The sequence below is a fragment of the Limulus polyphemus genome, unplaced genomic scaffold, assembly GCF_000517525.1.
Source record: "Limulus polyphemus unplaced genomic scaffold, Limulus_polyphemus-2.1.2 Scaffold317, whole genome shotgun sequence".
Lineage (NCBI taxonomy): Eukaryota > Metazoa > Arthropoda > Merostomata > Xiphosura > Limulidae > Limulus > Limulus polyphemus.
In genome coordinates this window covers 184,371-211,613 of record NW_013665927.1, presented here as the reverse complement: position 1 = coordinate 211,613, position 27,243 = coordinate 184,371, and the positions used below count along the sequence as shown (strand labels likewise).

Below are 27,243 nucleotides of genomic sequence, written 5' to 3'. Positions count from 1 at the left end.
CATTGTTTGAGAATGTGGATACTGATTCGGTATTGGATACGGAAAATATAGCAGTTTTTTTGTTTTTATTAATGTGGACAATAAACTGATATTCAGCTTTAATACGGCGGGAAGCTGGAATGTGGATAGTAAACCTTCTTTAAGTATGCACACAGCAATGTTTTTTCAAAATGTTTACAGTGAATCAATATTAAATGTTCGTCCAGCAACATTTTCGATATATCCAGAGTGACAGAGTGGAATTTTGTCATTTATTTTATTGATTCACAAACATATCCGAAGAGATGGCAAACAGAAAACGTACAATAGGTCAATTGCTCCCGTTCTTATATCCTTAGATCCACCTCGAGAATCCAATATAGCCATCCTCACTGGTAATATGTTCTTACACTCTCTTCTGGAGATTACGAAAGCTACATTTTTTTTGTTCGTGTTTTGAAGGGTTTAGTCAATACTGTGTTTGCGTTAGAATGATTGAAATCTCTAAAGTGCGACGACCGAATTTTTTTTATGACTCGATAGAAAAGTTAAATAGAAGGTATGAGCATCTGTTTGACCTCTTGACATATCCCAAATGTACTCGTAAGAGCAACTGCTAGAATTTAATTTTAATCGTCAGTCAATATATGTATTATATTCAACTTAATTAACAAACAGAGAGTGTTAAAATGATACTGCTGCAGGTTCCTGTAGTAGAATAACTCAAGTACAGAATACACAAGACGCCTCGAAAAAATCTAAGAAGAATGAAACTGGTAACCATTTAAAGCAATATCAATAAAATATATTTATTATGTTACTTTAAGGGCTTGGCGATAAACGTGAGGGTTTCTAACATTAATTACATCCCGTGGCAACTTTAAATTATTATAATGGTCAGATTTAGGGTCTGAGTGAATTAATTTGTCTTGAAGAGGCACATGTAGGAAAAAGGAAATATACGCCACTTTGGCATTACTGGTACTGTTAAAAGTGGAGACTGATCTCTACAAGAACAAGGTTCTACGATCTCATATACAAATAAATGATTAATGTAAAAATTATGCATGTAATGTCCCCGGTGGAACAACGGTAATTTTTCGGAATTACAACACTAAAATCCGGTGTTCGAATCCCCGCGGTGGACATCGCAGACAGCCCAATGTGGCTTTGCTATAAAACAAACAATACGCGCGTGCTATGTTATTATAGTAGTTCCGTAGAAAACTGAATATTATTGTTTTGCTACATACGGGCTTGCATTTTAGATAAGAACATATATCTTAGTTTTCCTGACTTTTTTTAAGAAGTCAGTGAATCTGTTATCTTTAAGATTACAACAGATTTTAAATCGAACAATTCTTCTAATATAACTTAACACAGATAATCACACTTAATTAGATATCCGTCTCTATTCTCGAAATCTTTGGATTCTGAAGCTACCGGCAATTTCTTCTATAAAAGTACCAATTATGGGTCAATAGAAATTGGACCCAGCTGGTTTCGAGAATTTTCAGCAAAGTAAATAGGTTTTTCTTGGCAGCAGCTGAATAATTTTAAGTTTCCTGGAATTACAGCATAAGTTATAATTTATACAGAGCATTGAGAAGCATTGAACTTCAAATGCAAATTTCAAATCCTATGTAGTTATTAGTTGCTTGTTTACAGTATTATGTCGTTTAGATAAATCAAGGGGCATTTATCATAATCCTGCTAGTGAAGTTACGAAATACACCACTTCGCTACTACGTGGTTTTAAGAGTACTTATTAACTTAAACACTGCAATACCAATGTACGGTTTACATTTCAACTTAGTTGTAACTTGTTAATTTTTTTTCCATATTGTCAGTTATCTTTTCAAAGATTAAAAATTATCTGACCAGTCTAGTGAGTGTCCACCTGACTGTGAGAAACTTTGGTTCATAGTTTGTAATCCTGTAACTCCGTTCATCGCCTATTTAATGTCTGGTGTGAAGAAGCGTGTATACTTTCAATGGCAACAATTTAAACGAAAATATATTCAATGGTTTCGTTATTAGATCCTGCCAGGTGTGGCCTAGTGGTTAGAGTGTACGGTTGCGGACGGAACGATCCAAGTTCCGAGATGTAATGCTTCTGTAAACGCTCTATTTTCAGCTATAGGCGCGTAAAAAAGCGACAGTCGTTCTCATTATTTGATTTAAATATCCGGACAAAGCCGGTAGATGTTGTTGCTCTCCTTCTAGTCAGAAGTTCAAAATTAAGGAGGATGAACATGAACCCTAGGGGTTTTTGACCTACGTTTTAGTCCACGTTCAAGTCCAATATTTCAATACCAGTTCGAAATTAAACGAAGAACTTTATTAGCGCCTTGTAATACGAATCGCATTGTTATAGGTCGCCTTCTGGACTTATTAATGGTGGCAAGTAATAAATTAGATATATTCTGATATATATATATTAATTTCCGTATAGGCAAGGTCTAATGTAAAATCAATCCATGAAAATAATATTAAACTAATAAGAGTTAATGAGAAAATAAATCCAGGGCTAACCATGAAACTGGTAAATTTAATGTTGCCTTGCAGTATCTACTTTCTGAAGAAGCGGTGTAAATATAGTGAATTAGATCAAAAGCACGCCTCCACTTCGGAGGCTTTCAGTAAAAGCAGGAAATGAAGGGGAAGAAACACTAGCATAAAGATTCAGAGATCTTTATTACTCGTGACTTGATCAGAATCTGTTAATTTACACTGTTTTCTTATGCTACAACTAGGTTGATGAACGTTTCTTGACACCCATGCAAATTGAACGCTACGTTGACGGATTAGAAAGCGCTGTCTTAAGTCTACAGTTTCACGTAACCCTCAACAATTTTAATCAAGGCGTGATGAAAGTGCGATGTACGGCGACTATTTCTCAAGACTACTACAGCCACAGTGAAGAAACAGTAATTGGTGAGCGACTGAAGACAGCGACTCCAGATCGTATGTAATGGTGGATATATATGTATGTGTGTGTGTGTGTGTGTGTGTGTGTCTGTGTGTATGTGTGGAAATAGTTTGTTTGTACATTAGAGGAACTTCAATTTTTGTGGGCTTCAACTGTTTTAGATATATGTTTGTTTTGCCTCACACATACAATTAACGTTGTTGATTTTTTATCTTATATACATATTAACTATGGCTCATTTGTGTTTTCGCGTTTGACTTGAGATTGATAAGAGAGGACGGCTAAAAACCCAACACTAATTTGATATGCTGAACAAAAAAATGAAATAATAAATAAAAAACTGGGTTTTTATTATAGCCCATTCCTTTTAGTTATTCGCGTATTTAAAGTACAATGAAATTAAAACCCGAATTAATCAAAATATCTCGAAAAAAAGAATTGAAAATAAACACAAAAAGAACAAAGTATAATAAGATTAACTTTAAATAGCTAGTGATGCACTGATCTTCCCAACAATAAAAAATTTGCATTTGAGTTCATTCATTTAAGTTTTACTTCAAAAAACATTAATTATTAAACATAGTATCATGACTTTATGAAAATTTATATTTGCTAATTTTAAGGTGGCTCGTACATTCAGTTACAAACGTTCTAAAATTAACATAGACAGCTTGAAAGTGCTGGAAGGATCGCGAATAATTAATAATTGCATAAAACTATATAAGTTACAATTTCTCTTGAAGTTGCAGAAAGACACTTGAATCTACATAAAGAATTAAAAATACAAAATTATAATCTCGTATTAATAAAATGTTTGAATCTGAACATGAGATATAACATATAACTCAAAATTATTAACAGTTTACTGTAGGCTATTAGCCATTTTCTTAAGTTAATAAGATATATCTGTTTAGCTTGGATATCTCCACTATCTCCACAGTATTCACGCGTGTACCGTATAATAAATTATATTTTATTTGGAACACACTTCGTTCCCAAGCTGCGTCAACTTCTTTGTTTTATTAATATTCCAATTTCAAACATTAATACTCTTGTCTTGATAGAAATATTTTCACTGACTCTACAATTTGCAGCTTCAATCGTCAACAATGAAGCTGGACCGAAGATCAGTGGTGGTCAGACCCGTTACCGTGTGGGGGATGTCGTGGATGTGAATTGTACGTCGGCCATAGACGTTAGGCCTGCTGAGCTGCAGTGGTTCATCAATGAAAAGAAGGTAGTAATCATACGTGATACTTAAATTACAAGTACCAGAACGTGCTTGGAAAATGTGTCCGGATATTTTACATCCTGTTACGTTTGCTCTTTGTTTTCGCTGAGCCGTCTTCTTAATATAACTTTCACGTCTTCCTTAAAATGAAATTCAAAGGTCATGTGTAATGATATGATAAGTAACTAATACCTTGTCTTGGTTTATAAGAGCTTTGAGTTAATAGTCTTTAAACCTTGGAGACTTCGAGGCAGCTGTGATTTACCCTCAGCTGTAAACGCTCATCCATACGTCAATAAAAATGACGTAAGCATAGCCACCATTCTCTCACTGAGCAATCTTTCATCTTAAGCGAAAATGCTGTACATTAATGGACATTTTCACTTCAAACCAGCAACTTTTCTTGTATCCACTAGTTCATATTTGCTATTTCTGAGAATTAACTGAAGACTGGAATTTTAAATTTATTTAATCATTTTCTTGCAAACTGTTGTAAAGACACAGCTAATATTGTAAAGGTCCATTAATTATTTTCTGTAAACAACTAAATCTAATCAGCTGTAAATACAAATGGTAAAACGGTTCATCGGTTTCAACATGTTTATTTGCTTAAAAGCAGCGAGGAATATTTTTCTCGACAAAGGAATACCGTTTCTCTCGCTCGAGAATAATGAAGCTACAAATTTTCGAAAATTCAAGAAGAAAAACGTAACTTTTAGAGCTACGTCACACAATAAAATATAAATCCGTCAAAGTATTAAACTGTTGTTTAATAAATAAGAAAAACTCTCGCGACGTAATCTGGAATAATAAGCACTGAGCTTAAAGCATTACTAGCAATACTCAACACCAAAGCTTAACACTTCTTTATTACCTGGCATATCACTAATGAATGTTTGTAAAGTCTACGTTTTTTTCAAAAGGATTGCCATGACTACCTTTCAATTTACAGGATGTAAACATTGACAACAATACACTGATTGAATAATTTATTTGTCATGTCGACTTTAAAGGAAGCAATTCATCCTGATTCCATGCAAGCAACCGCTCTCGAATGCGAATAATGTAAAGCAACGTCAATGTCGTCCTTGTGAAAAATGATAAACTATACGGGAGTAATCTAGTCCTTAAGTGAAAACTGTTTATGTATTGAATGAGCGCCGAAATAACTGGTTTAGTTAAAATCACTTACTTTTGTTATAGACACAGTCGTTAAGCTTGGATAACTTGATGTAGAATATTGTTAACTTCCTCAGCGATCCAAAGATTCACCCATTCATAACCCACTAATGCAAAACAGAGTATATTGCTTTCTTAGAAATGATGGGCAATACATTTAATCTTTGTGGGTTACAATGCTTGCTCCTCTTGTTCAAGTATTCGAATATTCTCTAGCCTATATTGTTCGACGAGCTGCATCAAAACTAATCATGAGGAAGGAGAAATACTGTTCTTAAAGTATAACGTTCGACAGACTAGTTATTTTCTGATGATTATTCTATTTCCGTGTTTAATCATTCTGCTCATGAAAATGTCAATAACAATGAATATAACAAAACATTCTTCTACAAACGGCAAATATTAACTTATCACGTATTCTTTCATCATGATGCACATGGCTACCTTTCAATATTTATAGCGTAACTCAATTTTTTCTCTGATCATCCCCACGCTTACGCATAACTCAGTTGTCTACAACACTAACGATTAGGCTAGAAATGTGATCATTAGTAGAACAATTGTAGTTTTTACTTATATACGTTTCCAACTCTCGCCTCTCAATACAAAAGAAACCCAATTATTTAAATAAGTTAGCATATTAAATAGAAATTTAATAGTAACTTTTATTGCTTATGCTCGTCTGCTTGTCTAAGAGCAAGTGTAGACCATAGTTTATCTTCGCCGTGCCAACCGTAGTTATGAATTTCGATTTTAGCGTATAAGAACATGATCTTACCACGGAGCCACTGGAAGGGGGGGGGGGTATTGCTTTGTTTGTTTGTAATTACGCTACGCAATGGGCTATCTGTGCTCTGCCCATCACGGGTATCGAAACCCGGATCCTAGTGTTGTAAGTCCGCAGACATACCGCTGTGCCACTGGGGGGTGGGTCTATTGCATTTGCAAAACATTACAGGTCTATAAACACAACCATAACATACTAGTATAAATAAAAATAATACTTTCTGCCCCATTTAAAAGATATATCTGTATACAATAGCGCCATATTTGTAATGAATTGATAATAGAAATGAGAACAGAAACAGAATAAAACAAGTTTCGTTAAAATCGGGTTACCGAGTTAGCGCCGTTTTTCGGGTCACTTTTATGACCATTTCTAGCATGAGTAATTTTACATCCCACTACCGTTCGCGCTCTTTACGAAACTTCTTCGTTCAAATCTATTTCCCTGTCAGTGTTCCCATCTTCATTAAGAGGCGTAAGATGACAAAAACAAGATCTTGAAGAATTTCGCAATAATGCGCCTTGGTTATGGTAGGTAATTCGAAGAAAAAGTGTTACTGTTTGTTATTTGTAGAAGAAAGACCACAACATAATGAACTAATTCATCACAATACATGAAAACTCTGACTTCACTTTTTTGAAAAATGAAATGGTTTTTCCTTTTACTCCGATCAAAATTAAAAATATTTTCTTGAATTATGAATAACACGAATGGATTGAAATATTTAATTAAATTATCTCAAAATAAACCTTCATTTTGGCGCAAAATTGAAATTAGCTTGAACGGGTAGTCTAGTATTTATTAAAAATATTTGCATTTAGTTTATCAACACAACAGGTAAACTCTGACATTCGGGGCTCGAAAGTCCATTATATAGCTTTGCGTTAAGAAAAAACACACAAATGAAGAAACTGTATCATTTTAAAATAATGTTTCATCCCATTCAATATATTTGTTGACCAAATGGTACCTTCACAAGCATTGTTAAATGTGACTAAATATATAAATATATATATATACATTTTTTTTAATTCAGTGAAAAGCGCAATTTGCAAGTTTTAGTACCATACGTTTGTGAATTGGTTTACTGGACTTTTCTCCAAAGCTCACATTTGCCTTAATCGTGGGTGATAGATCATTTTGAAAGCCTTCTTTCTTCCTATTTAAATTAGGAATTTTGAACAGTTTTGGTCTATTAACGCAAAGATTTCCAGTTCAGCAAATTTTTGGAATGTGGGAACAAATATGAATAGTAATACATTTTAGCAGCATAAGATCTGTAAAAAAAAGGTAATTTACTCTCTACTGGCAATTTTTTTTCAATTAAATAAATGTGCATTAGGAGTTTGCAAGTCCATTGTTGTTTACTTGATCCGATTTAGAATTATACTTATATGAGCAATTTTACGAACGTTGTTAGTGTAACCTGGGAAATTATGGTACTGTTTTTGTTTTCCTTGTGGAATCATAGGCGTCCACAAGGGGGGACACTTACCTCCTAGATTAAAAACTCTGCTTTTACTACTTATATATTTGATGTAATTTTGTCATTTTGCCCTCTCTGTAATATATCTTGCGGACACCCATGTGTGAAATACAATCTGCGAAAATTTAGTGTCAATTACCACGAGTGGCTTAGATTGAGATCAATTTAGAAAATATGCACACGTTTAATTACTGTTTAAGAATTGAAATCTGGCTTGGGTGTTTTAGGACCAGGCATGGCCTAAGGTTAACGTGCTCGGAGTGTGAATCCAAGGATTCATGATTTAGTGACCATTGCTACAAAAAAAAGGCTCTCCGCACTTTGGGACATTAAGTGCGTTAGAAGAAAGACTGTTTGATGCCACTATTGTATAGTAGAGTAGCCCAATAGATGGCGGTGAATGTTGTTAACTAGCTATGTTCACTCCTGTCTATCAGTTCAAAATTACACACGAATATTATCAGAGATCCCTGTGTAGTTTTGGCGCAAAATTCTGAAAAACAACAACAACAAGGAACAAACAAAATTAAGTGTTGTAATTACTTAATACTATTACAGATCTTTTCTATTTTCCCATTTGTTATTATTATCATTCTTTTACACAGGCTAGACCCGGATATATCATCAAATATCCAAACATTAATTACTTAGGCAGTATGGTAGCCTCTGTACTAGGCCTGAAGTTCCGAGTTCGACAAGAGCACTTTCTGTCCGACGGACTTCGTCTCAAATGTACCGCTACGGTCTCCAGGATCATCGGTACCAGCAGCAAAGAGCTTACCGTTGGAAATCTTCGACATAGTTCGGGCCCTCACGTATCGGAAAATAGTGGCTCGGGTGAGAGTACTAATACTGGAATAGCTGAAAGTATAAATTCATTGTACACTTGTCGAATGAGTTTGCATGTCTTCAAAACTTACAAATAATTATAATATAATATAGAACTATAACCCACACTAAATCTGGCTATAAAACTAGACAGTTCCAAACGCCCTTGTCCATTATTGTCATTGATCGTTATAATCTGCACTTAGAGTTGTTTAATATTTATTTACTTTGATAATAGTTTTGGTTTCACTTTCTTCATTTTCAAAATTATATTTTTTGTTCAAATTTTTTTCAGAATCAATTTCACCATCAGCAACCAATCAGACATTTTAACTTAAATAGTTGGAATCGTCTGATCACACACGAAATATTAAAATGATGTATATTAACTCAAAGTTAAATTAACTAGTACAAAAACGAAATATCTTCGTTAACTGTTTAAATAAAATAAAAATATAATGTTTTATGTTCTACTAATTGTTAAACATACATTTATTGATATTTTTACATTTGATTCAATTTCCAAACATTTATTTCACTAACGACAGTTCGTTAATTTTAACATTCTTATCTTTTAAATATTTTTTTTCCAGTTAACAGGTATTAAATACAAAAACTCGGTTTATGGAAGCTGGTTTTTTTGTTTTGTTTTTTGTAAATACAGGTTGAGTATGTTATATTAAAACGAATTGGAATATGAAAATCAGCAACTCACATGGCAACAACAGTCGATATAAAGTTATGGTGGAAGGACACACATATATATGAACTATTTTGATATTGTTTGACGTTATGTAGGTAATGTGATGGCACTAAAAATTGATCACCTTTGCAAGGGTATATAACAACCCTTTTCGACGCTCAAATATTCATACACTCAGATCATAAAGGTGTGCTGAAGTCAACGATTTAGTATTTCTAAGAAGTAAATTTCTCTTATACTTAATTTCAAAGAAAATAAAGGTGTAGGAATCAATGTGGGGCACCAGAACTAATCAGAAAGAGACATGCAACAACTTGAACCCCAGCCTGGTAAACAAAGTCAGGCACCCTCAATACGTAAGAATTTACGTTTCTGAACGATTCAGTAACAAAAGCCGTCTACATGCCCCAGGCAACACCACGCAACATAATAAAAAAGCATCGCCATCTGGAAAAGTAACACAAGCTGCATCCATGATATATCAGTCAAACCATTGCATACTTCAAGTAGCTGCAGAATGAAACGGATATTCGTGCTATTTTATACGAAGATATACTGGTCGAGACATTGGATACAGCATCTGTGGATTTTGCTGCAAAGGGGAATGTTGAAATGGGCGCTGGAAACCGTCGTATTCATACACTAGATGGATGATGGAGAGCAACAGGAAAGAGGGATGTGCTCTGAACATGAAAACCTTACAACGTAGGCTTTTGCAATGGCAACTTTGCTGCAGAGATATTGTCAAGATGTACAATCATCAGACAGAAAATAACAGAATGTGGTGAAATAGACTGTAACGATGTGGTAAGGCTCCTAATTCGTTATAATGTGACGTACTCAACCTATGTTATTGTTGTTTTTCTCTCATTTTCTTGTTTTTCCTTACAAAGGATTGAAGGATGATACTTCTTGACATCTGTCGAGTGCAGCTAAAATGGCACGTCAAGCCTTTCAATATACTTTTACTATAATTAGTTTTATCAATAATTAAGGGGAAAAAAGATAAGCGAATTTTACAGATTGTTGAGAAATATTTGTTATGTAATATGATTAAGAATACTTCAGCAATTATTTCCTATGCTATGTCGCAATTGTGGTTTTTGTTCCCCTAGTTTTTGTCCCCACTTATTCGTTCTTTTTTTTCTGCTTCTAGCTTTAAATAAGGGTTCCAGTTGCTACGTCCAAGTTTGGCTTTTCTGGTGTTTTGTGGCAATCCTGTGTTCTATAACTGACTAATGAATAACACATTGCCTGACATCTTCAGAGACAGGACAGTGGCTACCGTGTCTTTGTGTTTTATTTTGTGTAGAGACAGTTTCGGTAAGCGTCAATGTGCCAGAGTCGGCCACGTGGAGCTGCAAGAACACTGCGAGAAGAATGATGGGGTTACTATCTTGGTATAACCTTCAAGAGGATCTATGTTATTCAACAATACTTAAATAACCCTAAATCAACAAATTATCTGCGATTGGCCTCAGATAAACTTCCTTGTATCGGGAATATTGTGATAAGATCGCTCGTGTCTTTGTGCTAATGCCATTTTTCAATTCACAGCTCTTGTAGAAATAGAGAAAAAAATGCAGTCATCAGATTAACCTCTAAGCTTTGTGGGGACTTCTGTGATACGTAGACTTTATTTTCCAACGTTTCGCTGCCTGTACCAACAAATCACACACGTGTTTAAGAAGTAGAGGAATTTCCATTGATTATTAAGTGTTAGGGTTTACTGAGGACATTAATTTTAGTAGCTAAATACTGTAAGTGAAGTCATTTCTTCGTGCACCTTTTTTATCTTGTTGCACTGCTTTCAGATGTTAGGAATATTTAAAAAAAAAGAATGAAGCGTTAAAAGATTAGTCAGTCAATCAACGTTAAAACAAATACACTTGGTTAGAAAACCTCCAAACAAATAACAGATACAATATTTCCAGCTTGAGGTTCTGAAAACAACAACAACAACAACACCGTTTCAGAATATGTTAGGTGAATTCCAAATTATTTATACTTTAGTTGATATTGACAGGGTCTTACCGCTTTAATGTTTCAGTCAATAAAAATTACTCATCTATACGACAAACAATCAACGCTTTACTCTAAACACAGTTATACAAACTATTTTCTTAAATAAATACAATTGATAAGAATCTTGAACGAATCCACGTTGTCAACATCCCTATTATCGGGATAAAATTGAGTAAAAGTCAAGTTTTGCAGAGAAATTGTTTTCCCTCGTAGTGATGAGATTACATTTGAGGAAATACATTCTGATAAAAATAGTTTTTGCTGCCAATTCAACCAATCAAGATATTTTATAGCCAGTTGTCCAATCCTCTCCTCTCAAAATTATTAAAAATTCACCAATCAAATGCATTTAATTTTAAAAAATGAATGTTTAACCTTTCTTCCTTGTGCGAGCTCATGTGAGAAGCAGACATTCTAGTGGACTTTCTTATGAAGTATTAAGCTAAGAACATCATTAAATGAGGCCTAAATAGTCTTAGACAAAGCAATAATAATTTTCCACCCAATATTTCTGTCAATAGTCCTAGTATATTACTCATTCTTTTGTCCCATTAGAAAACTTTAAAAGCTTCCTTTTTTTTTGCAATTAAGTTTACCCTCCTTCAGTAAAACTAAATAATTATTCAGGTAAACCAATGAATAATGTTGTTTTGTTATCTTCAGCTGTTTATTTGAGATTAATCTTTTCACTTTCGAAAGTTTTCATTTGTACCTCTCTTTAGTGTGTTTTATCGTAAATATTCTGAGGCAAACATTACTCACTAGGGCATCTTTAACCAAACAATGTCTATTCTTAGTTAAATGTTACCAAGGTATTTTTTATCCCTACGAGATCTATTCTTAGATAAATCTCACCAAGGTATATTTCTAGTTAAATCTCACAGGGTCTTCTTCAAAAAAGGTGTATTATTAGTTATATCTTACCAAGGTATCTTTATTCAAACAAAGTCTATTTTTAGTTAAATCTCACAGAGTCTTCTTCATAAAAGGTGTATTATTAGTTATATCTTACCAAGGTATCTTTATTCGAACAAGGTGTATTCTTACTCAAATATTTTCAGGGTATTTTTATACCAACAAGGCATATACTTAGAAAAATCTTACCACAGTTTTTTTGTACAAACAAGCTGTATTCTTAGTTAAATCTTGACAAAATATCTTTATACCAAAAAGATGTATTCTTAGTTAAATTTTATCAAGGTATCTTTATTCGAACAAGGTGTATTCTTACTCAAATCTTTTCAGGATATTTTTATACCAACAAGATGTATCCTTAATTAAGTATTACCAAGGTATCTTTTATCCAAACAAGTATCTTTTAACCAAACAAGGCGAATTCTTAGTTAAATTTCACAGAGGGTAATTTTATTCAAACAAGGTGTATTTTTAGTTAAATCTTACCAGGGTATTTTTATCTCAACAAGGTGAATTCTTGGTTAAATCTTACCAGGATATTTTATAATCCAAACTAGGTATTTTTAGTAAATCTTGCTAGGGTGTATTTATCCAAAAAGATGTATTATTAGTTAAATATTCTTTAATATTCCGGTATTCTTCCTCAGTTATGTGTGTTGCTGGAAAATCTATAGTAAACACACATAAAAATATTTCAGTATGGGAATACAACATACAGGTTATTGTTCGGTAAATTCAACCAGATTTTAAAACAACAAGTTACGTGATTATTTGTCTAAAGGTTAAAGCTAGTGTTCTGAGAAATAATCTATTTGCAGTATTTGTGACGTTTTAGTACCAGCTCAAGCGCTCTAATCTCCCAGTGCTGAGGTCTTGTTTTGTTTTGTTTTTACACACGTCAGCAACCTTTTTCTTTTAAATACGAACTCGAAATATACATGAAACAACTGAAGTTGAAACGATGACGAGTGTGATCTGGATGAGTGACCTACAAACGAAAGAATTGGGAATTTACTTGTGAAAATATAGAAATCACCAAGTCAAACAATCCCCAAGCTTACAATATAGTATTCTGCCATTCTTTCTTTTTTTCATTATTTGTTTATTTTATTGTTTATCTTTTGTTTTCTGAAATAAATCAAATCACAACAATTCAACAATAGAACAATAAATTTTGAAGCACTAAGTGTTAGACCTTTCTTTGTAGTCCATTTGTTATAGGCACCAAGTGAAGCGTTCAAATTTCTTTATGTTCATATTACGTCTGTAAATTAATATTCTGCATTCTGTGGCATAAAATTGTGTTGTAAGAGTAAACTATGTGAATAATATCTTTTTTTCTGAGTGTTTAATATTTTTTTACAAATTATCAGGATTCAGTGATAAAAGTACTTTATTATAACACTAAATTAAAACACAAACTGTTTAAAACAATTCGACGGGCATCCGTTATTATTCGTAAGAGAACACGATCAGGTGATTGAAGTTGAAGTGAACTATATATATTCTACAAATACAGTTTGTTTCTTTAATAAGAATAAGATTGAGAAAAGAGAAAGTGCAATATGTCTATTAGGGCATCAAATTATGTATTTTATATTGTTTTATTTCTCTGTCTTTCAATATAATCATTGTAAGATGGGTGCAGACAAAGCTTGGATTGTTGACCAGAAAAATTGAATACATTACTTTCGTGGCTTATTGAACTTACCTGGATACTGTAAACAAAAAACCCTAAAGCCAATCGAATGTCTATTAAAAGATATATGTAGAAATTCTATACGGCTGTGTTTAACAGGGTGAATTTTTGAAATATGAATTTAAGAGATACAATTATCCAGAAATATGGATTATTACACAACAGAAACGTCTAACAAACTTTCTATCACGTTCTACAGCTTAGATTTCACAATATGGATCTTTTGTTTCTTTTCACCTGGTAACAGTAAAAGAGGATAAAATGGAACATCAATACTTCAACTAGAAGAAGCTCCTTTTCTAGTTAGTCAAACTTCCCTGCTAATAAGTAAATAAATTCGACGTGCTCGTAAATTAAGAAACACTTTATGGTTCAGCATATTTATTTCTAGGCCAATTGCCTTCGTTGACTGTAAAATAGTTCTGGGAATTCAAAGGTTCAATAGATCTCTCCATTATAGAAGAACCAACTAATAATAAAATATATAATCTAACACAATTCAAATTCTGACAAAGGTTTGGATTGATTCATCTTTCATTATTTTTTTTACAGGTAACTTAAACACATTTCAAGGATATCAACTTCCCAATAGTTTTAAGTAATTTGTGATTTAGAAAACCATATTTTGTTTATTAGGATGCTTTATTATACTAGGTTTATTATGCAGAATTAGGAAATGGTATCTTTAGCAGATTTTTTTTGTAATGAAATGAACATAATCATTTTATGTGTTTTTATTCAATGTTCATATTTTCCAGAACATACATATTACAAAAATACTGATGAACTTGCTGAAGATTTTCAAATCTTCATTCCTCAGCTTACGAATGTAATGAAAAACGTTTAATTCCTATTTAAAGCATAAAGTTCAAACGTTACACTAGAGAGGGCGCTCATTTTTGAAGATAAAATGCGTATATCTCTCAACGTTTTTTCTTATAGTTTGGGATGTCGGACGGTAACTTTCTAAGACCAAAGATTTTTATACCCAGGTGGTTGACCTTAGTTAGCGAGTCGAGCGCCCTAACTACTAAGCCATACCTAGCCCTATACTTCCCAACTCTGCCATTTTTTTATCAACTATAGTTTATACCTTAAAAATAAATTTCCAATTCCTATAATTATATCGGTATAATGATGGTTGTTGGCTTATATTATTTGTGGCTAATTTTGATTACGCATTATTACACTACACCGTAATTTCCATTGCAACAAGTTTCTGGTAAAACGTTGAGGTCAAACTTTAACCCATGTATCTTACCGACTTGAATACCAATTAGCTTAAGGAAACTAAAGGCCCAAATGTCCATAGCAGCTGCATCAGGAGACTTGAAAGTTTTGTGGTTGAAGAAGATTGCTGTTATTCTAGTTTTTTCAATCGTCTTCTTCCTGAAAAGATCCGCTGATTGCGAAATGTGATGGAAGCTTACGAGCCTTCGTCAACTTGAATCCTTGTTTATTGTGTTGTTAACTGTACTTGGAAGTATGTCCCACTTCATCGCAATGGTCTTTTTAAAAAGTCGGAGGATTATCTTTCTTAACTATAGCATTCACTTTACAAAGTAGAAGATGTTTCTCTGGATTGGATTGAGGTTAGTTTTAGTTTCAATTGAAGGATTCCTTCATCAGAAAATCGTGTCTGTTGGCTCTGCAATGTTACTGATTTTTACAGTTATAATGATCTTGAAATGCTATATATATATATAATGAATTCGTATTGGTAGTGTTACATGTAACCTGAACGATTCCGTATAAGACACGGGGCCTCAAAAACCTGGAATAGCTATTCTTAATTTAGATCTGTTACCAGAGAGATGGCAGCCAGTCAGCAGTACCCGTTGCTTATATGCTGTTTTCACAGTTATAAACCTTCCACAACTGAAAATGAGGATTGTGTTCAAAATCATAACTTATTTTAAACCATATACTTTCGATCTGCAGCTTGCTATGCTATCCACACTCCTGGTTCTTCCTAGAGCTCATTAGGTGTCCTGTAATGTTTTTATGTGTCCTTTGTTTAAAGTCCTTGCTAGATTTTCCATCTGCAGCTGGGTACGCTATCCACACTCCTGGTTCTTTCTAGAGCTCATTAGGTGTCCTGTAATGTTTTTATGTGTCCTTTGTTTAAAGTCCTTGCTAGATTTTCCATCTGCAGCTGGGTACGCTATCCACACTCCTGGTTCTTTCTAGAGCTCATTAGGTGTCCTGTAAAGTTTTTATGTGTTCTTTGTTTAAAATCCTTGCTTTTATGTTCTTCCCTGACATTTTAAAGTTGTTTCAGGAATATTAACAATTTCTGTCAGAAAGTGACATAAAAATATTTAGGAACTTGCTGTTGCTTTTTTAAGTTTTGATTCAGTATTTCACGAACAAAGTGAAAAAACAAACACAAAATTGATGTTACTTGTTATCCTGAAAGTGCTAATGTTATGCAGACTTCAATATTACACGCCATGTAACTGATGTGTACCCAAGTTTTCCGTGACGTTTTACATGGAAGAACAATCACAAGTGTCTACAGTCTCTTTCCTAGGTTTCCACTGGCTGTTACCAGAATTTTAAAGTTTTGCCATGATCACTAATCTGAAATTTCACTGGCTGTCACCATATTTTCATCCTTTTATCACACTTACTACTCTGAAATCTCACCAGGTGTCACCAGATTTTCAGAATTTTGACACCCCACTATTAGGAAATATCATCAGCTGTCACCAGATTTTCAAAGTTTTGTCACACTCACTTCTCTAAAACCTCACTGGCTGTTACCAGATTTTCAAACTTTTGCAGCCAGAATTTTCTACGTACTGTAAATAAAAAGGTTCTCAGCACGCTCTCATTGTAAATTTTTTTCACTCCCGGATTTTGTCAATTGTTAAAAGAAAGAGTGTGTAGAAGAGTAAAAGTGTCCTTCTAGCTTTTGTCGACGATGGGAGCGAGATTATCTGTTTATTGGGAGTCTAAGTTAAACACATTTTAAGCTTGGGTGATTTTTGTCACTCGCATAATGGGTTTCAGCAGACGTACGTCACGCTTGACTGGTTACTTTCATGAGCAGTTGCTAGTACCAATAAGCAGAATTTGAATTGAAGCCAGGCAGGCGGAAGGCTGTGGTAGAAGCGGGCAGATAAGAAATGTCATTTTAAGACTGAGCTAGAAGAGAGATTTAACACCAGGGATTTAACACCACATATAAAAATCTAACTCTCTTAAGTGTTTTACTAATGCCTATTGCAGAAGGTAATTATTCCATAACGGTGAGGCTGATTAAATGTTCACTAACATTCAAAATGCATGAATATCGATAAGATTACAGATGCCCTTGTAAAATAATAACACGTTTAATCTAAGTTTTATTTCACGGACTCTTTAAACACTGAACAGCCGCCTGTAGGAAATTATTTACTTGAAACTGATCTATTTGATGTAGCACGTGCATTGTATTACTAACGCGCTTAGCCAAATAGTATTTATGACATATTTGTTTTCGCTTTTTTGATGTTATAGTTAGAGTCTTACAAACAAATATTAAATTCTGTTTAAATAACTTGTAAAATATATGTGAATCAAAAGGTTATTTTTTAGCTTTTGTTAAGAGTTTTTTTTTGTCCAAAGTGATATCAAAAGATTTAAAAACACACTTTGAATATTCCAACCACTCATTAAAATTTTACAATTAAGTAAACGCAGCCAGTTGAAAATGTTATCCAAGCGAACATAACGTATAAACGAAGATACTTTCCATTCTCATTAAACTTTCCATAACTCTTTTAATGATTTCGTATTAGTGTATGGGAAAATGACATATGTTTTTAAAATAAAAAAAAGTCAGGTTTTCATCGAATCTCCCTATAATGTGGTTTGAATTTCGTCCCTAATTTAGCAATGAAATCGTAGAGGGAAGGCAGCTAGTCATCCCCACCCACTGTCAATTCTTGGACTACTTACTCTTTTATCAACGAATAGTGGGATTGACTGTCACGTTGTAACGCCCACATGGCTGAAAGGGGCGAGCATGTTTGGTGGGAGGGAAATTCGAACCCGCGACCCTAAGATTGCGGGTTAAGCGCCCTAACCACCTGGCCATGCCGGGCCCCCTATAATGTGAAATGGTCAACAATATCACCGTTTGACCTTATGACTACTAGAGGGCAGGGAAAGCTTGTGAAATATTTTACAAACAACATTGTAAAATACGGAAGAGAAATGTGAGCACTTACCGGTCTTCGGAAATAAACTAAAGAAGGGGGGAAGGAATCATATCAACACTTGCAGATCATCGAAAAAAGTAGGGAGGATATAAGGTCAACTCTTGCTAGTCATCGAATACAAAAATATAAGAGAGGACGAGAATACTTGCTGCTGGTCGGAAAATAAACAGAAATGTAAAATCAGATCAGTGCTTGCTGGTCATCGAACAAACGTGAAGGGAGGGGACTAAAACATTCGCTGCTCATCGAAAAAGAAAGAGAAGTAAGGGAGGGTAATCAGAATGACGCTTGCTGGTGATCGAAAAATAAACAGAAGTATTGTTAGGAGGCCCAAAGGAAGGAAACTAGTCCACGGCACTCGCCGTCTGAAGCGGTTACTCTTATCCGAATAGCGGGATTGACTGTCACTCTTATAATGCACCCAAGTTGAAGGTGCTAAGTATGTTTGATAGTACACGTTTCGAGCCCTATACTCTCTGACCTGCAGTCCGATACGTTAACTGCTAGGCTACTCGCCAAGCCCGGACAGAAGCAAGGATGAGGAAGCATACCGATGGTTTTTGATGGAATACTTTTTTAAAACTGCCATAATAATAAAGTTAATTTAAAAAAATCAATTACTGTTTCCATGATTTTATTATACATGTTTAAATATTTCGTTTCTATATCTTCTCCTGAAAGAAACTAACATCAGCGATATACTAAACTAAATTTCATAAATTTGTTATTCGAATAAGACATTTTAGATACAATAAATTTACGGTAACATATTTTTTTCAATATTTAACAAGACACGTTGTCCTTGATAAATATACATTCAGGAGTCATCGTACAAAATTAACTTATCTCTTCTAATACTCTCTGTATGCATCAGGAAATAAAAAAGAAACAAAGCATTAAACCGTTTGATATCAAAAGAACGCAGATGGTGTTCTAGATTTTAACAGATAATTTACGAACTTTTGAAATTCAGGGATAAGTGCAAAATGGATTGAATTGAATGAATAATAAAGACAAGATTATTGGGTTATGAAAGCACAAAACAAAAGTACTTCTGACAGATAATTTCTCCAAAAGAAAAGAGTAAACAAATATTAATAAATTCCTAAATCAATTTCGATTAATGTCACGAAGCGTTTTTATTCCATTCGTTTAACCTAGAAATTGCAGCAGTTTTGAAAGAAATTTCAACCAGATTTTGTTAGTATCAACAATCGCCTTGAAGTTGGGTTCATGATAATAATTCATCAATCGGTGTTTTGTGAATGGTTGAAAAGAAAACATACGCACATCTTTATTAGCCGAGAGTTCTGAGAACATAGTAATCTATTTAATTGGAAACTACAATTCATCAAAATTTCTTTATTCCTATCACTTAAAATCTTGTTTCCCGAAGTTTGAATATCCATTAGATTTTTAAAAGAAGTTAAGGTTTTAGATAGATAATTTGTTTTGTTTTTTTCATATACTAGAAAGTTAACATAAAGGAAATTAAGAAATTTGGTTTAAAAACTGATATTATCACTTTATTTTCTAACGCAAACATTTTAAAATGGATAAGAAAAATGCTGTTTGCGGGTATCAAACTTAGATGTGAATAGAAATATCTTTAGTTCAAGATTATCTTTCTGTACCTTATGCGACACATAGACTGAATGGAAAAATTCAAACGTAGCAACCCATACTTTATAATTACTGACTAGGACGAGAACAACCAGTCAACAGCACACACCGCACATGCAACTACTGTTTAATTGAAAAGTGAAGTTGCGTGACATAGTTATAAAGACCCTTCAGCTGAAAGTACAGAACGTATCCAGCGGCATGTTGAGGAAGGAACATTAGACCTTATGAACCGCAGCCCATCAGGTTAACCTTATATTTCCGACAAAGATCGAGATTACTTCAACACAAGATAATATTTTTTAAAGAAATGCAATGCTTTTTACTACCCTGCTTAATATACCTTCCTAAGCAGTTACTTTTTTTTCAACCTATAATATATTTTATACGTGGAAAGCATTACCTTCTATTAGTTTAATGGTCGTAAGTTGTTTGCGTGTGTAGTATAAATAGAAATCTTAGATAATACAGTCAAGCTGAAATACTTATAGAATGATCGATTTACATTTGTTACCAATATAGATAGTTCGAACCTGGCTTGGTGTCCAGTATTGAGACTGTAAATCCGAAAGTCTCGGATTGCAGCGTGATGCTATCAGACAGGTTGGCACTTTCAGATTTGGGTGTATTATAAGGGTGGCAGTAAACCCCACTATTCGGCTGCCTTCCTCCTTGTCCGCAGTTCAAAATTAGAAATTGCTATGCTTGAACCATAGCTGTCTCTGATCTGCATGTTTAGCCTATTGTGTGTACAAGATGTCGTCCAGAAGATCAAAGAAACAAAACTTATACATCTTTATATTTGTTTTAAAACTTTTTAACCTACCAGACGTCGTAAGAGAGTCCTTGATAATTAAACCATGGATTATAATAAATATAAATTCATATTTATCTAACATATTGCTTATATAAGATGAAAATTCATCTCAATTTTAAGTTTCGTGATCAGTCTTTCAAACTTTACTATATACTTTACTATAAATATTTTTTCATTAATAGATATAGATCATCTTATCTACTTCAAAACATTAACAAACAGCGTTTTTAACCATATTAAATTATTTATTAACGAAAACACGAGTCACCTAGTTTGCTGCCGCCATCCTCTGAAATGTTTCAGTTTAATGTATTTTATTTTTGAAAGACTCGTCGGTAGAGTTAAGATTCCTGCTTGTTTCTTCTTGCCATGCTACATTTGATCACATATGGAATTATTGTGTTCTGTACGGAAGCACATGTCCTTAATGAGCACGTTGAGTTTACTAGACCATTATACATATAACCAGTTCAATATACCATTTGCGAACTATATGACAATGGTTGATAAATTGGGAATGGGAGATAATGATCATAATATGGTGTACTATCATCCTTGATCAGAATTACTGTTACTGTTTTGTTAAACATGCTCACAACGAGTTTTTAGTTCGTCTCGATTATTCTGTCAATGCTAGGCCACTTGTTGAGGACCTGAAAATCTATAACCTAACATCTGAAATTGACCTTTCAAGGTGGCCTCAAAGAGGTTTCATAGAATTAAGTCAGGACTTTGGGTGGATCATTCCAAAGCATTTACATTTTTTTACTTAAAAAACGCATAGTTCGTACGTACTCTCTGGTGGGGAGCATTACCCTTGTTTTTTTTTTGTTGTTGTTGAATTTCGTGGAAAGCTGTTCGAGTACTGTCTGAGCTAGCTGTTCCTAATTTAGAAGTGATAGACTAGAGGGAAGGAAACTAGTCAACAGCACTAATCTTTACCAATAAAAAGTGATATTGACCGTAACATTATAGCACTCCTACGGCTGAAAGGGCGAGCATGTTCTATAACTGGACTGGAACCCGCGATCCGAAGAATAGGAGTCGAGCGCCCTTACCATCAGCCATGCTAGGCCAACATTATCCTACCAGAACAAAACGTTAAAAATCGACATGAGCATTCAGGTATTCAAAATCTACCTCCAAAATTCCCACTCCAAACGTGAAGAATGCAGCCTTCACCATAACATCTCCCTGCAAAATATGATCATAGTTGAATTGTTCATCTGTCTGTCAACAGATCCATGACTGGCCATTATTTCGAAACTGCGAGAAGTTACCATTATTACTCCACAAACTTCACAACGTACTGTTAAGATTGCGGTACTAACAGGCCTTTACACAAAACAGAACAATCATGAGCATTCTTAAGAAATGATTTACGTTTTGCATGTTCCAGCTCTTTCAAATATTTTACAGTTAAAGAAGAGCACTTTGATGATGAATATTCACATAAGGCTAGTCTGGATACAATAAAACCACTTGAATTTGTTGTAAAAATGATTTTCAGCATTTTTCACGATCTTAAAAGTGAATGTTTTTCACGCTCTGATAACAATTTTTACCAACCTAAGTACTTTTAAGCTGTTTTACTCTAAAATTCTCGAATTGTCTCAAGGCAGAGTAAATTCCATATAGTCATGCATTAAATCGGTTGCTTGCAGATGTCGAAACTTCAAACATCTAATATCTTATATATTTTATTGTTAGATTTATTTAATTCAACACGATATTACATCTTACACAAAGAACAACACCTTTAACCTATTTAGTTAATTAGTTTGTGTTTTGGAGCAAAACCACATTAGGCTATCTGCTGTGTTCATCGTGAAGAATCGAACCCCGTATTTTAGCGTTGTAAGTCCTAGACCTACCGCTGTCCCACCGTGGGTCTTATTTGGTTTGTCTCTGTACGCATACTCATGAAGTTAATTTACAGAGCATGTAGTGTGGAGGTTTAAGGGATGCCGGGATACTTATTCTGAAGTAAATTTGATCCCGAAATCGTAAGATAGTAGTCTTAACAAAATAGAAAGAGAAATATAATATCTCAGTATATTTACCTATACCACCAAGGACTGTAGTTCATAAACTCAAATACAATCCATATTTCAATAAAAAAAATGTAATTGCTCTCTACAATGTACATGTATATATATTTTCATAATATTATAATTACGAAACCGTTGCATGTACAATTAAAAGTAATTAGATGTACAATCATGGCCACATGTGGCCTGAATCACATATTTCACACAAAAAAATATTTAATGCCTTCCTAGAATGTATTTTGATTTACTTTACACGCACAGATGTAACAAGTTGTGAACTACAAGACATAGATTTAACAAAACAAATGATATGTACCAATTGAGCCTCAGGCGTCCTGAATAGTGACGTACACTGTAACAAACTGTGCTGAAGTTCATTGACTAAAACTAATCTTTGACTCAAGGGTGAATCTAAACATATATCTTCAAACATTGTGGGCCCCTTGAAGATAACCTACAATCCTGTTGATCCAAACGATAACTCTTTGACCCTAAGGTTAAAACCAAGTAGCATATGGCCTCTATAATTTAGAGTAAATTATTTTTTATCTTTATCACATAATAAGAAAAAGACCATTGAATGCCATATGACTCCTCAATAAGTACTTTCTGTTATATAAATTATATTATTATAAACATTCTGATCTTTGACCGTAATATTCGGTATGTGAGCTCTGTGATCTAAGAAATTCAACCATCATGCTTTGCTTGAAGATTAGTATGTAATTAGAAGAACTCGGTAAATTTTACTGGTGTGGTTAAGAAAATCGTTTGGTTAACTGAATGGTAAAAAAAAGAGCTAAATATGAATTTAAAACATATAAAACAATAATGAACGATGCTGGTATATAGTCACGAGCTTCTTTAATTAATTAAGTAATATATCTAACGTTTAAATTAATGAATCACAGCTAATTTAAGCACATTTACATATTCCTTTGTCAGATTAAAATCAACGTAAATGTATCTGTAACTGTAACCTCAATGCATGCTTGGTTTACTTAATATTACGTATCAAACAAGGATTTGGTACTTATAGGTAAGAGCAGATTGTAATTTACTATTTTAGGCTAATCAAAATCAACTCCGTTCCTGTTCTTGATGTAGGATCGTAATTGTATTTCTTTCTCTGTGTCAACGTTACAGAATGTTGGCTGACAGTATTCGTGCAGAATATCAATATTTTATTGCGTTATGGAAGTTAAGGATTCGTTTAGCTAAATGTTGTATTGAAATATGATCACTTTTGTCAGTAGTGTGTAACCCACGTAGCCTGTAGATACAGCGTCAACAGCTGTGTAGATTCCCTTATTCACGAACCTCGTACTGAGATTAAGTTCATTAGTTTGAACATCGTTCTCGTGACCATATTGGATTAATACAATTGACAATAAAGCTGTGAACTGATACAAGCAAATGTAAAGACAGAAGACATCATACATTCTCGCAGTTGATATTGAAAGTAGTAGACTTTTGGCCATGAAATACTTATGGAACATTTTTATAAATAGTTTCTGCTTCAGTTTGCATACGTAACGGAGTTTTTCATCTGTGTAAGTAGAGAAAAAGAAACATTGAGTAAGTATTAATCATTTTATATTCATTTGAGTATTCTTTATTATTATTATGTTATTATTATTATTATTATTTACTATTATTATTATTTTATTATTCTTTATATTCTTTATTATTATTATTTTATTATTCCTTATTATTATTCTTTATATTCTTTATTATTATTATTTTATTATTCTTTATTATTTTTTTATATTCTTTATCTGCTATTTCCTAATGTAAGTATAGCATCTGTCGATTTCCCAGTAAAGTGGAAAGCTTTATACAACTGTCATTTTATTATTTTGTCATGCTTCTCAGATGCTTGATTATAAAACATACTATGAAGAAAAACCGGGTTTCGAGACCCTTGGTGGGCACCGCATAGATAGCCGATTGTGTAACTTTGTGCTTAACCACAAACAAATAAACACATAGAAATAATTCTACCATTATTTAAGATATTGAGAATACCGAACAAGTTTCGATTTTATTGAGAGTTTGATGCTACAAAAGTGGTCTTATTTTGTATTACCTTTGCATAAACGGTTATGTAAAGTTTATATCATTTCAAGCTACTTTTTGTGCCTAACCACGTTGAAGCATAAAGTATTTAAAAGTCCAGTATTTCGGCATTTGGAGACAGCCTTCTTCGAATCATAAGAAAATTTAGTACCCCGACATTTTAGGAATCTTACCATTTTCCTGGAGTCAGTTTTCACTCCCACAATAAGAAAGTCTATTTACAACGATATTTCAGCAACCTTACTAATTTGTTGGAGCCAGTCTTCTCTACAGCCATAGGCAAGTCTGATATCCTGGTATTTTGGTACATCAACCAATTTTCTCGATACAACATTCCCTCCAATCACAAGTTCTATATCCTATTATTTAATCAAGGTAACCAATGTCTTGGAGACATCTTCACTGCAGTCACGACAAAGTCCGTTATATACGGGCATTTCGGTAAACGCTGAATACAGCCTTCACTCTAATCATAAAAAATCTAGTTTAGATATTTCAACAGTCTTACCAATATCCTGGAGCCAGTATTCACTCCAGCCATAAGAAAGTTTAGTATCCCAACGTTTCAACAATCTTACAAATTTCCTGGACCCAGTCTTCACTCCAGCTATAGGAAAATCCAGTATCCCAACATTTCAACAATCTTGACAATTTCCTGGAGTCAGCGCTCACTTCAACCATAAGAAAGTCTGGTACCTTATCAGATTGACTAATTTTCTGAAGCAACATTTTATTGACTTTGTTAAATCAAACAGCGACAAAGGGAAATAAATAAATATATTCTTATTTGCATTTGACTTTTAAAAATGTGGATTTCTTTCAGCATATGAAACCTTGTATGTACAATATCACGTTATAAACGTTAATCAACGAAAGAATGCGTACACCAAAAATAATCAATAAAAGCCTTCAATCTTAAGCTACGACATCACAACACAAACGTTTATTTCACTAAAAGCTTAGATATGTTTTAGACACGAGAAAGGAGGAGTAAGTAATGGCCAACAGATCAAAAAAATAAAAATCAATTTCTAGTTAAAACATCTAAAACTACATTGATGATAGAAAACGTATTCATCGAAACTCAGATTTGTCGTTCATTGGTCTGTTTTTTAAAATATATATACGGACGTGATTGTGATTTCCATTAGGAGTTAGGTCATAACACTAATTCATTGGTTCGTGCTTTACAATGTATATATGGACGTTTTGGTGGTTTCCAGTATAAGGTTAGGTCACAACCCTCCAGTTCATTGGTCCGTGGTTTACAATGTATATATGGATGTGTTTTTGGTTTCCAGTAAAAGGATTAGGTTACAACCCTCCAGTTCATTGGTTCGTGGTTTACAATATATATATGGATGTATTTTTGGTTTCCAGTAAAAGGTTAGGTTACAACCCTCTAGTTCATTGGTCGTGGTTTACAGTGTATATATGGATGTGTTTGTGGTTTCCAGTAAAAGGATTTGGTTACAACCCTCCAGTTCATTGGTTCGTGGTTTACAATGTTTATATGGATGTGTTTTTGATTTTCCAGTAAAAGATAAGGTCACAACCTTCTAGTTTATTTCCATGTGACTCATTATTGTCAGGTTCAACAAATTATTCGTGTTTTTCGACATTAACCGAAAAGGTTGTTTGTTACATGATCGATTAAGTCCCGTTGGTCTCTCTGCTTCTGGTTATAATTCTGATAGAAATTCAATTAAAAGCTATTTTGCTTTTCATAAAGTAAAAAAGAAATACTTTGAGAATTCCTCTGGAGAGAGTTTTGTTAGAATTTGTAGAGAAACTCTCATCAATTGTACACTATTCACACTTTGTAAAAACACACGTAAACAGATAGATGCCTCGTCATCTGAGATATATCTTGATAAGTTACTGTTGGTTAAGCCATCAATTTTTGTTTTTGTTGATTTTGCTGTCACATTATTCTTTATTTAAGCATATTTTTACAGCTTTTTTCTGGCATAATCACTGCTGAACATGTCTACACTATTATAAGATGTCTGTATTGTCTCTGGTCTATAAGATAGATAAAATGTATTATGAAATAGATATTACAGAACCGTTTAACTCAATTTGCATATTGAACCACAAAGTAAACAAACTAGGATAGAAATAGCAAAATGTTTCTATTTTGCAATATGCATATTTCATAACCTGTGTACTTACATTTCAATATGCAAAGAGGAGTAAAAATGGTATTCCAACTAACTTTCCAAATAACTAATATTAAGTTACATTAAAAGTTATAAACTAAATGTCAGTTAAAATAATCACAATAATTTGGTGACAAAATAACAAATGTTTGTGTAAGTTCTGAATTCAATTTAGCAGTCATTTGTAAAACAATAGAAACTAATTTAGTCTTATTCAACTAAAGACCATGAGCGTTCCTTATTTAGTAAAGTATTTGCTTAGTAAAATGCAGTTTGCTTAAAATCCTGTAATTTTCTTTATATCTGAAAAATTCTTGAAATATCAGTATGCAGTCCTGCATTCTTGGTTTACTCTGATTACAGCAAACATTGACTTTAATTATTCAAGATATAAAAGAAACATAAGACTCACTTTTAACACCCAGGGCATTACGAATGCTTACGTATCTTTAAAGTTCATCATTTAAGGTTAATGAATCGTTAAGTGCACCATTCGGTCATGCCAATACACATGACGACATTCCATCTATCCCACTATA

At 33.5% G+C, this 27,243-nt stretch overlaps 1 protein-coding gene across 3 annotated transcripts in view; it reads left to right on the top strand.

Moving 5' to 3' along the window:
* The window catches only part of LOC106457325, a 105,080-nt gene extending 91,276 nt beyond the window's left edge, over nucleotides 1–13,804 (top strand). The window contains exons 5-8 of one of the 3 annotated variants that reach the window (XM_022383198.1): nucleotides 2,736–2,916; nucleotides 4,006–4,148; nucleotides 8,200–8,431; nucleotides 10,282–13,804. In XM_022383198.1, the coding sequence (XP_022238906.1) occupies nucleotides 2,736–2,916; nucleotides 4,006–4,148; nucleotides 8,200–8,431; nucleotides 10,282–10,364 (639 nt within the window). In that variant the 3' untranslated portion in view covers nucleotides 10,365–13,804. Of the gene's footprint in view, nucleotides 1–2,735; nucleotides 2,947–4,005; nucleotides 4,149–8,199; nucleotides 8,432–10,281 lie in introns of all 3 variants that reach the window. The other 2 variants (XM_022383197.1, XM_022383196.1) reach the window with 2 other exon arrangements.
* Nucleotides 13,805–27,243: the final 13,439 nt, after the last annotated feature.